Source organism: Astyanax mexicanus, chromosome 15 (genome assembly GCF_023375975.1).
Source record: "Astyanax mexicanus isolate ESR-SI-001 chromosome 15, AstMex3_surface, whole genome shotgun sequence".
Taxonomy (NCBI): Eukaryota; Metazoa; Chordata; class Actinopteri; order Characiformes; family Acestrorhamphidae; genus Astyanax; species Astyanax mexicanus.
The window spans coordinates 2603957-2621107 of NC_064422.1; the positions used below are offsets into that span (position 1 = coordinate 2603957).

The 17151-nt window shown below is 42.9% G+C and overlaps 1 protein-coding gene across 7 annotated transcripts in view; it reads right to left on the reverse strand.

Moving 5' to 3' along the window:
* The window catches only part of LOC103036134 (probable phosphatase phospho1), a 47664-nt gene extending 31385 nt beyond the window's left edge, over positions 1 to 16279 (reverse strand). For 3 of the 7 annotated variants that reach the window (XR_007424445.1, XR_007424446.1, XR_007424443.1), the window contains exon 1: positions 16002 to 16273. Coding sequence is in view for 2 of the 7 variants with exons in the window: in XM_022685491.2 (XP_022541212.1) it covers positions 10180 to 10941 (762 nt within the window). In the remaining 5 variants the exon portion in view is untranslated. Of the gene's footprint in view, positions 1 to 9706; positions 10985 to 16001 lie in introns of those variants that run through there. The other 4 variants (XR_007424447.1, XR_007424444.1, XM_022685491.2 and 1 more) reach the window with 3 other exon arrangements.
* Between the last annotated feature and the right edge of the window lie 872 nt (positions 16280 to 17151).

The following is a 17151-nucleotide window of genomic DNA, read 5'->3' on the forward strand; positions in this document are numbered from 1 at the left end:
TTGTTATAATATGTATCTTTGTTCTGCTGAAAATGTTAGTACATTAAATAGTTCAACTAACAAATTTGCTTCTGGAGTCGAAATAGAAGAAATGAAAGTGCAGCATAAGTCTACTAAACCAATTAGCTGTTACCTTCTGCCTTAAATAACGATCTCTGATTTATTACCTTTGCTGCCTTTCAAAGGCTGATGGTCATTCTTACCCACCTCCTTTCCTACCGCCTCCAGGTTGGTCCCGTTTGGTTGCCGGGGGGGTTGGCTCCACCCAGTCTCCAATGTACAACAGGATCTGCAGAGCCCCGATGTATCAAGTCCTGGGCCGATGACAGGGCCTACGCCAAAAACTCTGCTAGAAGAGACTGTTCCTATATAACCTCTTTATAATATATATCTTTGTTTTGCTGTATTTTGTTGTGCTAACACACACACACACTGTACTGTTCTGATTCATTAATACTGAAATACATCCGCACAATTTAAAACGGAAATATAGATTTACAGTCCATACTAGGTATGCTTGAAAGCGGAACTAAATATTTTCATACACTGCGCTGCAGACACATATCAGGACTCGACGCATCAGACCCATAATGCACCGTGCGACTGCGTCTGACGGAGGTGACGCTTCCTATTGAAAATGAATTGGATATGTCGCTGTGCGTTGTCGTGACAGAGTTATTTACACGGCCAGCTACCCTACCCACTCATTAGAACTCCCCCTATCACTAGTAATTCCCCAACACACCATGAGAGCGAAGACTAACACATGCTTCCTTCGATACATGTGAAGCCTAAATCCTATCTATCTATCTATCTATCTATCTAAGCCAGCCACCGCTTCTTTTTGAGCTGCTACTGATGCAGCATTGCGGTACATCAGCTCACAGACGCCCTGTGCTGCAGACATCACCCTAGGAGTGATGTGGGGAGAGAGTGCCATCTACCCATCCGGAGGGAGCAGGGCCAATTATGCTCCCTCTGAGCGCTGGCAGCCGGCTTTGTCTGCTTGTATTGTTGGGTTAAAACTATGGTGTTTGGTTGTTGCTAGTTATGTAGCCAAACAGAAATAACTCATAAGCCAACATTTAATAATGTTAAACATTTGATCAGAAATAACATTACTACCATCTCTTTGTTTCCACAGCCACTGTCAATTGTTGCAGCTTCAATTATCAAATAAGACACTTTGTAGCCCAATAGTTACAGATCATAATTCTGTATTTGTTTCTCTGTATACTTTGGCTGTGTCTAAAACATAAGTTCTATTAAGACAGGCAGAAAGGCAGCAAGTCATATCTGAATCGAAGTTTAGTTATCCAGCATTCGATTTATTGGAAGAAAATTTGAACAGCTAATGACAACACAGTTAAACGCCCCAATCCAGCAGTAGACTGTCCATACCTTTGCAAAGGCAGAAGTGAATTCAGATGCAGAGACTGAGTCATGAAACTGCCCTCTAAGCGAGAGACAAATGGCAGCAAGGCAGCATTTCTTGTGTTTGAGCTGCAATGGTCAAGAACACACATGACAAAACCACTGATACAAAATCACTGATAAATGTAGGAAAACAATGAAGGAACAGCGTGACACCCCAGACAAACACCTCGGACAAAATCCAAACAACAAATACCTAAACCTTGGTTCATAATTTCAAATGCTTAGAGTATAAAAGTATATTGGAACCTAGGGCGACTGGACGATATGGATCAAAAACTTTATCTCGATATTTTTTTTCTGAATTGCGATATACAATATATATCTCAATATATTTCCATCCGATAAGGTAATATCAAAAAGATACTTTTGAGACAAAGCTACATGTTCCAAATTTTATATTGGTACTTTTATAATTCAGTGCCGTATCCTATACATTAGAGTAGACTCAACAACTAAAAGTCATTTCAAATTATACTAATTATATATATGTGTGTTTGTGTGTGTGTTTATAATTAGTATAATTTGAAATGACTTTTAGTTGTTAAAGCTACTCTAATATACAAGATACAGCACTGAATTATATATATATATTAATTATATGTGTGTTTAGTGAGGGAGGGAGGCGGGGCTAGGTGAGGCTGTACAGAGACACAGCGGGAGAACAGGCGGGCCTCACTGTAAAGCAGCGCAGTCTATATCGATATAAACAATATTGTCTCGTCTTATATCGCATATGAAAATATATAGATATTTTTTAAATCTCGATATATCACCCAGCCCTATTGGAACTCCAACAGCACTCCAACACACACCACCACCATGCCAATCAGTGTCACTGCAGTGCTGAGAATGAAACACAACCCAAATAATAATAATAATAGCTGCTCTGTGATGGTTCTGAGCATTGAATTTTTGTATTTGCACAGTCTTACTTATCATGATATACACAATCAGCCAGGACCTATTTAGTGTCTGTTAAAAATATTGCATAGCTAAAAACAATAGTTTTTACCATATTAAACCCTGATTTTCGTCTGAACTTATGTCTGTGTTATAGATGAAGCCCTGTAAAACAGGCTTAGAAGCCTTACACTTAATTGTTTGATACAGTACCATTAGTCTTGAAACATCAGTTCAAAAATAGAAGACAACTTCAGTCATCAAACTGGGCATGGCTGACAACATTTGTGAAGTTGTGCTAAAATATTCTTGGAAAAGTCAGGTATTATCTCTAAAATGGAACTTTACACACTTGCTAATGTTTTAGTGATGCCAGTGTCCACTACTCCAGTGAGGTATTCTTGTGTCTGCAGGCTGTAAGGTCAAACAGCTCGTTTGCCGGCTGGCTTGTGTATTAGGTGTCCGTGCGAAACTGTAACAGGAGCTCTTACAGCTGTTTATTATTTATTCTTAGACTCCTTCCTTTGCCAGTCAGGGGAAGACATTACACCAGGCAAAGGTAAGCAACCGCCTAGCACCCCCCAGGTAGACATGTGACTAAATCTAAAACAATCTTTAATATAAAACATGCTGTTAATATTACAATCATTAGAGGCTAATGTCAGATGCTTGTGTTTGTATTGTACTATTCTGTCCTGTTTCAGAAACAAATAGCTTCTGAGAGTCACAAACATTGAAAATCAGGTCAAATTGTTCTTTAAACAAGTAAACTATGGAGGATCAAAAATTACGTAAGTATAAGTAAATGCACATCTCATTTCATCTCATTGTCAACCGCTTAATCCGTGAAGGGTCGCGAGGGGGGGCTGGAGCCTATCCCAGCAGGCATCGGGCGGAAGGCAGGATACACCCTGGACAGGCCGCCAATCCATCGCAGGGCGTAAATGCACATATAAATGTATAAATATATAAATAAATAAATGAATAAATAAATTAATGTTGAAATTTATGAATATATAAATAAATGCACATATAAATGAATTAATAAATAAATATATAAATAAATAAATACATGCACAAATAATTGTATAGGTAAATAAATTAATTAAACACATTTCTTTGTTATTTATTCATTTATATGTGCATTTGTTTATGTCAACATTTACTTATTTATTCATTTATTTATTTCAACATTTACTTATATATACTTGTGTCATTTTTGGTCCTCCATAGTAAACATGCCTGCTTTCCCGGTTCGTACAGAGCAGAGCCCCGCCCCCACTACGGCTACTCTGATCATATTTCTGTCATGCTCATCCCAGCATACAGACAGCTCATCAGACGTGCCAAATCAGAGAAGAAGCAAGTTACAACCTGGCCTCCAGGAGCCATCTCTGCTCTTCAGGACTGTTTTGAGCACACTGACTGGGACATGTTCAGAGAAGCTGCTACTTCTGATGACTCCATCAACCTGGAGGAGTACACAGACTCAGTGACTGGCTACATCAGCAAGTGCATTGAGGATGTTACTGTCTCCAAAACCATCACAACCCGCCCCAACCAGAAGCCGTGGATGACTGCAGAGGTGCGTGCGCTGCTGAGATCCCGAGACAAGGCCTTTAAGTCAGGGGACAGGGCTGGCCTCCGAACAGCTAGAGCCAAGCTCTCCCGGGGGATCAGAGAGGCAAAGCGCACCTACGCAAAGAAAATCCACGCCCACTTCCAGGACACTACTGACACTCGGCGCATGTGGCAGGGCATCCAGACCATCACCAACTACAAGTCACCCTCCCCTGCTTGTAACAGTGATGCCTCCCTTCCAGATGCACTGAACTCCTTCTACGCAAGGTTCGAAGCACAGAACTACACGACAGCAAGGAAGACTACACCTCCTCCAAACGACCAGGTACTGTGCCTGTCCTCAGCTGATGTGCGGAAAACTCTACTCAGAGTCAACCCACGGAAAGCCCCAGGACCAGACAGTATACCTGGCAGAGTGCTCAGAGGATGTGCAGAACAACTCACGGATGTTCTCACGGACATTTTCAACATCTCTCTGAGTACTGCAATCGTGCCGACGTGCTTCAAGACGACCACCATCGTCCCTGTGCCGAAGAAGTCTAAAGTGTCCTGCCTTAATGACTACCGTCCCATTGCACTTACTCCCATCATCATGAAGTGCTTTGAGAAGCTGGTCATGAGGCACATCAAAAACCAGCTCCCGTCCTCACTGGACCCTCTGCAGTTTGCGTATCGTCCAAACAGATCAACAGACGATGCCATCTCTACTGCGCTCCACCTGGCTCTCACCCACCTGGACAACAAAGACTGCTATGTTCGAATGCTGTTCATCGACTTCAGTTCAGCATTCAACACCATCATCCCTCAGCATCTGATAGGAAAACTGAGCCCACTGCTGTTCACTCTGCTGACTCATGACTGTACTGCAAAGTACAGCTCAAACCACATCATCAAGTTCGCTGATGACACAACTGTAGTTGGCCTCATCAGCAAGAACGACGAGTCAGCATACAGAGAGGAGGTGCAGTGGCTGACGGACTGGTGCAGAACCAACAACCTATCTCTTAACGTGGATCAAACCAAGGAGATGGTTGTTGACTTCAGGAGAGCTCCAGGTGTCCACCACCCGCTGAACATCAACGGCTCTGCTGTGGAAATTGTGGATAACACCAAGTTCCTCGGTGTTCACATTGCAGAGAACCTCACCGGGTCCCTCAACACCAGCTCCATAACCAAGAAAGCCCAGCAGCGCCTCTACTTCCTGCGGAGACTGAGGAAAGCACATCTCCCACCCCCCATCCTCACCATGTTCTACAGAGGCACTGTAGAAAGCATCCTGAGCACCTGCATTACCGTCTGGTTTGGGAATTGCAACACCTCAGACTGCAAGACCCTACAGCGGATAGTGCGGACAGCTGAGAAAATCATCGGAGTCTCTCTTCCCTCCATCACTGAGATCTACACCACACGCTGCATCCGCAAAGCCACCAGCATTGTGGACGACCCCACCCATCCCTCACACGGACTCTTCGCTCTGATGCCATCCGGCAGAAGATACAGGAGCATCCGAGCCTCCACTACTAGACTCTGCAACAGCTTCATCCACCAGGCAGTCAGACTTCTCAACGCACAGAGACAGAACTGAACCTCCACCCCACCCACCACTCACCCAACACACTCGCACAAAACTAAACTGTACATCCCCCCCCCTTTACACAAAACTAAACTGTACACCCCCCCCCCTTTACACTCACAAAGAACTGAACTTCACCCACACACACACCCAGTCAGCACACAGAGGCTGACATGACTTTATTTGCTGCACTCTTAAAAACTATAAACTCTACCTCAGTAACTGCTGTGATTATATATGTTCTATATGTTACAGTATGTCACACATCTCTGCACCTTATCCCCACTATACACTTTATTATACCGTATCGGTACTGCACTGTCCTGTCTTTAAATTGTCTCGTCTTTTGTATTTATTGTATTTATTGTTATTTAGTGTTATAATTTTATAATTTTATGTTGCACTGTTGTCACTCCTGCACTTTATGTTGTCTATTGCTTGTTGTTCTATGTTGCACCATGGTTCCGGAGGAACGTAATTTCATCACACTGTGTACCTGTACTCAGATGTAATGACAATAAAAGCCTCTTGACTTGACTTGACTTTCGTTTTTCACAATGCTAACCTGCCTGCAATTACAGTGTCCGCTCACAACTTCTCCCTCCTTCTTAGCTTCAAACCATGCAGAGTACGTTTTGGACAGCGCTTGACTCCAACCTCACCATACACTATAGCAGGGGTGTCCAAACGACGGCCCACGGAAAAACTGGCCAAAGAGTCTAAAAGTGGAGAGGGTGCGCATTTGTAGCGCAAAAAACGGGCCAAAGAGTCTAAAAGCGGAGAGAGTGCGCATTTCTAGCGTAAAAAAACAGGCAAAAGAGTCTAACAGCGGAGAAGGTGCGCGTTTCTAGCACAGAAAAACGGGCCAAAGAGTAAAAGCGGAGAGAGTGCACATTTCTAGCGCAAAAAACGGGCAAAAGAGTCTAAAAGCGGAGAGGGTGCGCGTTTCTAGCGCAGAAAACGGGCCAAAGAGTCTAAAGCAGAGAGAGTGCGCATTTCTAGCGCAAAAAACGGGCAAAAGAGTCTAAAAGCGGAGAGGGTGCGCGTTTCTAGCTCAGAAAAACAGGCCAAAGAGTCTAAAAGCAGAGAGAGTGCACATTTCTAGCGCAAAAAAAGGGCAAAATAGTCTAAAAGCGGAGAGGGTGTGCATTTCTAGCGCAGAAAAACAGGACAAAGAGTCTAAAAGCGGAGAGGGTGCGCGTTTCTAGCGCAGAAAACGGGCCAAAGAGTCTAAAAGCAGAGAGAGTGCGCATTTTTAGAGAAAAAAAACGGGCAAAAGAGTCTAAAAGCGGAGAGGGTGCGCGTTTCTAGCTCAGAACAACGGGCCAAAGAGCCTAAGAGCGGAGAGAGTGGGCATTTCTAGCGCAAAACACGGGCAACAGAGTCTAAAAGCGGAGAGGGTGCGCGTTTCTGCTCAGAACAACGGGCCAAAGAGTCTAAAAGCGGAAAGAGTGCACATTTCTAGCGCAAAAAAACGGGCAAAAGAGTCTAAAAGCGGAGAGGGTGTGCATTTCTAGCGCAGAAAAACAGGCCAAAGAGTCTAACAGCGTAGAAGGTGCGCGTTTCTAGCGCAGAAAAACGGGCCAAAGAGTCTAAAAGCGGAGAGAGTGTGCATTTCTAGCGCAAAAAACGGGCAACAGAGTCTAAAAGCGTAGAGGGTGCGCACTTCTAGCGCAGAAAAACAAGCCAAAGAGTCTGAAAGCGGAGTGAGTGCGCATTTATAGCACAAAAAACGGGCAAAAGAGTCTAAAAGCGGAGAGGGTGCGCGTTTCTAGCGCAGAAAAACAGGCCAAAGAGTCTAAAAGCAGAGAGAGTGCACATTTCTAGCGCAAAAAAATGGGCAAAAGAGCCTAAAAGCGGAGAGGGTGTGCATTTCTAGCGCAGAAAAACAGGCCAAAGAGTCTAAAAGCGGAGAGGGTGCGCGTTTCTAGCTCAGAACAACGGGCCAAAGAGCCTAAGAGCGGAGAGAGTGGGCATTTCTAGCGCAAAAAACGGGCAACAGAGTCTAAAAGCGGAGAGGGTGCGCGTTTCTGCTCAGAACAACGGGCCAAAGAGTCTAAAAGCGGAAAGAGTGCACATTTCTAGCGCAAAAAAACGGGCAAAAGAGTCTAAAAGCGGAGAGGGTGTGCATTTCTAGCGCAGAAAAACAGGCCAAAGAGTCTAACAGCGTAGAAGGTGCGCGTTTCTAGCGCAGAAAAACGGGCCAAAGAGTCTAAAAGCGGAGAGAGTGTGCATTTCTAGCGCAAAAAACGGGCAACAGAGTCTAAAAGCGTAGAGGGTGCGCACTTCTAGCGCAGAAAAACAAGCCAAAGAGTCTGAAAGCGGAGTGAGTGCGCATTTATAGCACAAAAAACGAGCAAAAGAGTCTAAAAGCGGAGAGGGTGCGCGTTTCTAGCGCAGAAAAACAGGCCAAAGAGTCTAAAAGCAGAGAGAGTGCACATTTCTAGCGCAAAAAAACGGGCAAAAGAGCCTAAAAGCGGAGAGGGTGTGCATTTCTAGCGCAGAAAAACAGGCCAAAGAGTCTAAAAGCGGAGAGGGTGCGCGTTTCTAGCTCAGAACAACGGGCAAAAGAGTCTAAAAGCGGAGAGGGTGCGTATTTCTAGCGCAAAAAACGGGCCAAAGAGTCTAAATGCGGAGAGGGTGCGCGTTTCTAGCGCAGAAAAACGGGCCAAAGAGTCTGAAAGCGGAGTGAGTGCGCATTTATAGCACAAAAAACGGGCAAAAGAGTCTAAAAGCGGAGAGGGTGCGCGTTTCTAGCTCAGAACAACGGGCAAAAGAGTCTAAAAGCGGAGAGGGTGCACATTTCTAGCGCAAAAAACGGGCCAAAGAGTCTAAATGCGGAGAGGGTGCGCGTTTCTAGCGCAGAAAACGGGCCAAAGAGTCTAAAAGCAGAGAGAGTGCACATTTTTAGAGAAAAAAAACGGGCAAAAGAGTCTAAAAGCGGAGAGGGTGCGCATTTCTAGCTCAGAACAACGGGCCAAAGAGCCTAAGAGCGGAGAGAGTGGGCATTTCTAGCGCAAAAAACGGGCAACAGAGTCTAAAAGCGGAGAGGGTGCGCGTTTCTGCTCAGAACAACGGGCCAAAGAGTCTAAAAGCGGAGAGAGTGCACATTTCTAGCGCAAAAAAACGGGCAAAAGAGTCTAAAAGCGGAGAGGGTGTGCATTTCTAGCGCAGAAAAACAGGCCAAAGAGTCTAAAAGCGGAGAGGGTGCGCGTTTCTAGCGCAGAAAACAGGCCAAAGAGTCTAAAAGCAGAGAGAGTGCGCATTTTTAGCGAAAAAAAACGGGCAAAAGAGTCTAAAAGCGGAGAGGGTGCGCGTTTCTAGCTCAGAACAACGGGCAAAAGAGTCTAAAAGCGGAGAGGGTGCGCATTTCTAGCGCAAAAAACGGGCCAAAGAGTCTAAATGCGGAGAGGGTGCGTGTTTCTAGCGCAGAAAAGCGGGCCAAAGAGTCTAAAAGTGCAGAGAGTGCGCATTTCTAGCGCAAAAAACGCGCCAAAGAGTCTAAATGCGGAGAGGGTGCGCGTTTCTAGCTCAGAACAATGGGCCAAAGAGTCTAAGAGCGGAGAGAGTGGGCATTTCTAGCGCAAAAAAACGGGCAACAGGGTCTAAAAGCGGAGAGGGTGCGCATTTCTAGCGCAGAAAAACGGGCCAAAGACTCTAAAAGCGGAGAGAGTGCGCCGTTTTAGCGCACAAAAACGGGCCAAAGAGTCTAAAAGTTGTCGTAATTAAGGAGTTTAATATTAAGAGACATCATGAAATGAAACATCAATTTGAAAAATCTTAGTTTACACAACACTGTCAAATATAGATAAAGATAGTAAGTCAAGTAAAATGGTGTGTAAATGAAAATAATCAGGAAAATGTATTAGTTAAAGTGGTATATTTCATTATTTGTTTTATTACAGAGTCTGTGGCCCGTGACTTCAAATATATTCCTCCTTCTGGCCCCCAACAAAAAAGTTTGGACACCCCTGATCTATAGTGATGCCTTCTCTACTATAGGAACAAATATTTCCAACTTTTCCACTGAGAAAGTAATTATATGTGCCCAAACTGCGGTGCGCTTTCACTGCCTCCGTTTCAACAAGGTAGTGATCACATCTGGGTAGGTCACCTCTGGCAAGCGTTTTAAATCAGAGGAAAAAAAATCCCTTTTAAATCCTTATCAAAAGGATCAGGAAAAGATGTTTGATCACTTTTTACTAATTTCTGACCATATGTTTGCTCTGTTTTCGGGAGACTTGCGAAATATGCGCTCTCATTTTGACAGCTGTATACTTGAAAATAGCTCCACTGGAAGCGTAGAAGGAACAGACATGCGCAGTAGCTTTGTTATTGTTTTCCTCATTGATCTGGTATATTAGAACTGAGTAAAAGCAAAAGATGGCCTATATTTCATATTTCGTAGCTAAAATTGAAAGAAGTGTCTGGGAAGAAAGTGACAAGGTACCCTAAACCTCTAACCCAAGTTTACATCTACCTGCAAAAAGGAATGCAGCATATGCATGACATGTGGTGCATATTGCCGTACTCACAGATGGGTAATATAAAGATTTGAACACTACTGTTATTAGTGTTCCTGTTTTGCTAAAATAGCATGATTATGCTTCAGGATATTTTGTGTAGTTAAACAATCAGTCCAAAGTTTCAACCCCTTCCATCTTTTCTCTTGTAGTTCACTCCTTCAGTCATCTCTCTTCCACAACTTTCTTAAGGCAGTTTATAACATCTTCTCCATGTGCCCAGGGCACCACTGTGGGTTTGTAAATCCCAGGCTGAGCTGTCTTCATGTCCTGAATAATCCGGTGCATAGGGAAATCTCTCCTAGGGAAAGCTGTGTCCTTCTGCCCCAGAGCTAGAGTGGGGCAAATGTCGTTTGCCCCGTCTCCAATGTAGAAAACCTTCTGGAATGGCTTACCTCTTTCACTGGCCCTTCTTGCCAGATAGTCCCTAAGAATAACCTGTTTGCACATGTTCTCTGGGCACTGTGTACACTCATGGGCATGGAAAGGCAGAAGCACCAGACGGCCATCTTTGTTAAAGCTGGCTGGATTGGTAAAGATCTCTGAGAACAGTTGCCGAGTTCCAACTTTGCGCAACCAAGTCTCGATAAAGTAGGTGTTAGCATCCGAGAGCACAGCGCACTCAAAGTCCTGTTGGTGGGATCGTAGGAAGCCAAGAAGTGCTAGCAGGCCTGGAGCAGGCGGAATGCCTTCAATGGCCTCCCGGATGGCACCCTCCTTCACCCCTTGCTGGGCCAGGTAGGCCAGGATACGCTGTGAGTGTTCATTGTACCTGCCAGGACGAAAGCTGTTCTTTAGCCAGTCAGGAATGCTCTGGCCAGGGGCAATGCGGATCATGGCATCATCGCTGCTCTCTGCAATCATGGTCTCGTCAAAATCAAACAGCATCAGGAAGCGGCTAGCTGAATGAACAGCAGGAGAAGCCATACCTGGAGGTGGCTGATGGGGATCCAGGAGGGTGTTCCCTTATCTGTGCAAAAGAAATTTAGTGCAAGAGATTTTAGATCCCTTTCAAAAATATTTTATTACAGTAAAAGCTCTGCATTATTATCGTTCTATAAATAAGGAGAAATAAAATTACCTATAAATGTGTTCTGTTTTACCAACAATATTTGCCCAAATATGCAAATTGGCATGCAAATTGCACTGCAGGGAGTTTCTGTAAAAATGTAAATTTCTTCTGTATTTCCACTCACTGCTGCCTGTGTATCAAACTAGTACATTTAAAACTGTTTTAAGTTGTTTTCCAGTGTTGTTTCCACCTGTACAAAGTAGGACTTGACTCGCTGAATCCACTGTTAGCTTAGCGGGTTCGCCAAATCACCGGTTAAGCTAAACCCGCTTTAGCCGGGTTTACTAGCCTTACACGCAGCCAGCGCGCTAAAACAACCGCCCACCTCCCCATTGATTGACCTATAGCTGAATGGTTTAATGTGTAAATAGTGGAATTATGATCATGTTCTCTATGAAGCGCTGTTACTAATTCAGTGATTTTGTCCCCAGTGTTGAAAGTGATTACCGGCCGAGGAATAGGCTCTTATAACGGATGAACTTCGGTCAGACCGGCTGTTTTTTTCTTTAAATTTAATAAAGTTTTCTCTCATTACATTATTCATTTTGCTGTTGTGTTTTTATTATCACTATGCTTCATATATTATCATATCTGAACTAGCAGGTCTGGGTAAATTTCACACATTTATTTGTAAATAAATAAGAAAGGGGGTTGCTTGGGCCACATTTAAAAGCTCCTGAACTTCCTAGGGTGTCCCTTTTCACATGATATAAATGTTAAAAATTGTTTTATTGCTTAAACATGTATGTGTGAATAAAATGATGATGATGACATTTGAGTAAAGTGGCCATTCAAAACCTGTTTAGAAGCACAGTGTAGCAATTAACTAAGCTAACATTAAATTATATTAAAAGAAGAATGGAACTTTTGTGTTAAGCCTATATAATATAAACACTAATATTTTAATAATGGAAGTTTGAGTATTCCTTGTATAATTACAACATTTCATATTTAAACTACAATTTTTATTGAAACTGAAATTTACCTAAATGAATCGATTTTGAATCGAATTGGGACCTTGTGAATCGGAATCGAATTGAACGGAGAAATCAGTGACGATACACACCCCTAATTGAGAATCATAGACCTTTTAAGTCAACCATGAGAGTTGGCTGCCATTTAATAAATAATAAAGGGTTATTCAAATGAGATAAATTATAATTTAGTTGAATTTAACAGGCAGAAGCAGTAAAATGCTGAGCTAAAAGACTCAAATTTTCAGACCTGGAAATCAACATCACATGTAACATCACCCCACTATAAAAGCCCTTCTCATGATGGGCTTCTGTCTTAGTGTTCTGTTTCATGCCTCCTGACTGCCAGAGTGGTTAGGTAGTGGATGAAGAATGCCATCAGAATTAGGAAGGCAGACAGCTGTCAGGGTGGAAGTACCCAGGCTTAAAGTCAAATCCACGTTCATCCTTGTATAAACAGGTGAAAATCAAGGGGGGCGACCAAGATGCTACCATATAAATGTCAGCCAAAGGCACCCCTTGGCTGCCCAGATGTTGATTTACCCCTAGAGGAGTGATATACCACATTAACAGTGCCTAATGCTGCATAGCCACAGCCACTGCTTAGAAAATGGGCCGTCCGTATTGCAGTCATCAAATCATACAAACAGCTAGTCAGAGTGAAGGGCAGTGTGCGTCACTTACAGGCTAGAGGATCCCAGAATGCTCAGAAGTGCCTGGCTTCAACAGTTACAGAGAAACTGTAGTCCACTGCAGAGGACAGGCTGATTTGTAGCTAAGCTGAGATTCTCTGGGGGTTGGGGCTGCAAGCGTGGACTACTGGGTGAAGTCCACCTCATAAAATTCCAGTTCCAATTCAGTGCGGGCAAAAACATTTGCTGCTCTCTACACAAAAAAAGTAATGAGGATAAACGACTTTGTTTTTGTGGTCTCTGTGCTACAGGACAAGATCACATTCTTTACCTAATTACTCTGCTGGTCAGAAGGCATAAACATAAGCACTACTACACTGTAAAAAGAGTGGACTATGGGACGAAGCTGAGCCAAACTTGGAAAATTATTTATTTGTGCTGAAAAAAATTGCTCAAGTTAGTAAAAATGTACTGCATTAACATGAACAACACAAATCTAAATTTAGATCCGTAAAATTTGAAGTAGTTGGAGTGCAACCACAGCTGCTTTACTCTCAGCAAAATATAATGGCAAGTGTCATTGTGACACACTGATGCAGCCAATGCAAGTCAAAAACTATATAACCAGCCTGCACTGGAGAGGAATATGGGCAGTTGTTCTGTGCAACACAAGGTTAAGTTGAACAAGTATATCCCATGAAAATGTTTTCTTAAAAGCTATCCTTTCTCTCACAAACCGGCAAGCTGGACTGCTCCTCCTGCCTGTACACTCTCCTCCAGACCTCCTCCTGCCTGTACACTCCACTCCTGCCTGTACATTCTCCATCTGCCTGTACACACTCCTCCAGCTCTCCTCCTGCCTGTACACCCTCCTCCTGCCTGTACACTCTCCTCCAGACCTCCTCATGCTAGAGTTGCACGGTGTACCGAAGGTTCGATTCTTTTTCGATACTACGTCATCACAAACGATTCGGTTCTTTAGCGTTCGATGCTTTCGATACTGTATATAGCCCAGTCACTAGCTTCAAATGAGTCAAATTAATAGGCGCGATTTGATTCAGTTCATAAGAAAACTGATTCACACCGCAGCAGTCGGTGTGGCAGGATTCAGATAAACTTAGTGTTCTGAACAAATGAATCGATTCACGCGCAAGCCAGCAGAGCAGCAGCGAGTGTAGAATGGCGACGGCTAAAATAACAGATGTCTCTCGTCCGCGACTTGTGGACAAAACGGGCGCGAGGAGTGAAGTGTGGGAAAATAGTCTGAGATGTAGGCATCTGTTTTTTATTGATATTTTTATTTTTAAATAAAATAACGAAAACTGAAAGTGAAACTAAACTACTTTATTAGCGCTGTTTTCACTCCCGCAGTTGTACAGCGGGGGGTGTTGTGCCGATTCTGTCCGCGAAGCGGGAGTCGGATTCAGTAGCGGATTCGGCACAAGGGCGGCGGCACCTCGCGCTCCGCGGTGTTAGTTGTAAGCGCTCGCGCTAGCCGCAAAATACGACAGAAAACACTGAGGGAGCTGCAGAATTATGTATGGGACTAGAATACGAGCACGAGGAGATCAAAGAGAACCTTTACCTGTGAGTAGCTCACATCAGAACACGCAAATCTCTCTCACTCTCGCTCTCTCACTCTCTCACTCTTTCTCTGTGTCTCTCTCTCGCACGTGAACGCCTCCGCGTTTGACCTGCAGCAGTGTGTTTAGCTGTTCTTAAAAATCATTTTAATTAAATAATAGTTCTATGCTTCTATGTTACAGTGTTATTTATCATATTTCGCTCATTTAGCAGACAAGCACCCTGATCTCTACAAAGTGCTGAGAAGTCGACAGGTTAGTGGAGTTAGTCAAGATACACTCTGTCTGTAGCTTTACTAGCGACTGCTAGTAAATCACGTTAACATGGAGAGGAGTGTGCAGGAGTTTTGTTTTGGACCCGTGGTTTTCTCTATTTCTCCATTATCCCATTGGCTGTGAAACATGAACTCAAGATGTTCACGTTTTCGCGTTTCCATCGCAAATCTGTGGTCAGGCACGTAGCCTGCTTGCTCGTTACACTGAACATGGGCTTATTAAAAACGGTAAACGGTTGATTAATAAAACGGAGCAGTGAGTGTTAAAATGAACATAACATTGTAATGTTCTTCTGTCTCTTTATTTTCCTTATTCAGAACTTAACTTCTGCCCGCCCGTCAGGTTCACATAGTCAGGCTACCATTACCTCTGGTTTTAGTTTTAGTTTTTAGGAAGTGTTTAGATAATTATGTTATAGTTAAGGTTATAATAACGAAACTTGTTTTTTGTACAAATGTTTCATTTTAGAATAAAAACGTTTGCACCGATTGTTCAGTGTTCAATCCAGTTCAGTCAAAAATAAATATTTTATGTTCAGATATTTTTATTGTTTTTTTTTCTTCCAAGTATCGTTTTGGTATCGAGAATCGTGATACTACAGTTGGTATCGGTATCGAAGTCAATATTTTGGTATCATGACAACCCTACCTCATGCCTGCACTTCCACCTCCAGACCTCCATCTGCCTGTACACTCTCCTCCAGTTCTTGCAGGCATGTGAGGATAGTAAGACAGCTTCCATTTACGATGATAATCAACTGGGTCTATGAAAGAAATTGAACAGTGACTTCCTAAATATTTAGTCAGCTGCATATTGTACTGTAGTACTTATCTGACCCAGAACACAGCAAGTCATAGCCATAATATAACACTACAGCAATAATTGTGAACATTTCACATCACAGGTCAGATGGGAGCAAACGTCCAGTCCAGTATAAAGAATACTAAAACTGAAATTAAATCCAGCTGTCCTGCATTGATATGGTCTATTTGCTCTTAACTAACTCTATGATTGTCACTGAAGTGCTTGCAAATTCAGAAACTTGATTTATGCCAATATATACATTTAAAATACATTGGATTACCCTATGCCCATCAATTTTTTATATATTGAAATATCTGCCAGTATCTACCACAAACAATAAATAAACATGCATTAGACGATGGACACGATTTCAGGTTGGTGAACTCTGAAGGCCGACTGGGAACAGTGTTCTGGGCAGTATGAAAAATATTATATTAGATAACGCTGTGGGAAGAGAGGGTACAGTTATCTGGATAGTCCCTGAAAACACACGAAAACGTTAAAAGTGTGGGACAGCGAATGCCAAGTGACGGTAAGAAGCACATATCGATGTGTAGCGCAACTCGACAGAACACCGGACTGGACGTTACCGGTCCCTCGTGAACCCAACCCTACGTGTTTATTTCCCTCAAATTCAGCGGCTAACCTTCAGGTCCTTTCCTCAGACTCCAGCGCGGATCCTCTCAGAACACCAGCACCCTCACACTCCGCAGCGGAACCGGAGAGTTTCCAGACTGATTCCGACCCGCGACAATAAACCAGAACATCCACCTTCGCCGGGACCCCGAGATAAAACAGGGAGATAAAAGGAGATAAAATAGGATGAATAGAGAAGAGTTAATGTACCGGTCAGATCTCGGCTCGGCTCGCTTTCTCCTGGTCGCCGGTAACGGGACGGCTGCAGCGGAGTCGGGCGCGTTTCTGTCGAAAGAGATGTGTTCATTTAATACCCGTATTCCACCAGGATCCGCCCACTGCGCACGTCGCCCCGCCCACTGCGCACTGCCGCAAGTACTGCCGGCCAGTGGACACACTCTGCTCTGAGGTCTGAGAACTGGTTCTGTTCAAGCGGTCCGGCTTGATCAGAAGCGGAAATTATAAACAGAACATTGCTTGGAAATTGGTTTTCTTTTATTTTTAAATTTTCTACTTTTTTTTTTTTTATTTGAATTTCGGGAAAAAATATTGTTAAATGTAACAAAAGTAGGTTTTATACCATTCATACCATTTAAAATATGTACTAAACCGTCAAATGGAAAAAATTAGAAAATCAAGTATAGGAGATTTTTTTCTGCAATTCAAATTTTAAGTGGCAGAATTGAAGAAAACGGAAAAAATGATTAGTTAGTGTGATGTGTTTAATGTAAAGATTAGTGTAAATTTGGGACTAAATTCACAGTGAAGAAAACATGAGTATAGTGAAGAAACATTTGTAAAACTGTACACAATTACTATTACTCTATATATAATTTTTCAGTTCTCATTTTTTATTGTTGCATCTTGTAACATTGGTAAACTGGGGGAGAAAATACAAGGTAAAAATCTATTTGTTCATTATCAAATTTAGAATGAGAGGGACAGAAATTAAAAACTATAAAAAAGAAAAAAAAAACAATAAGAAATATTTTATACTATTTTCAGCTCTTTTCACAGATTCTCGATTAGATTATGGACTTTGACTTGGCCATTCTAACACCTGGATACGATTATTTGTTCCATTCCATTGTAGATTTTGCTTCATGTTTTGGATCATTGTCTTTTCTGAAGATAAATCTCAGTCCCATTCTAAGGTAATC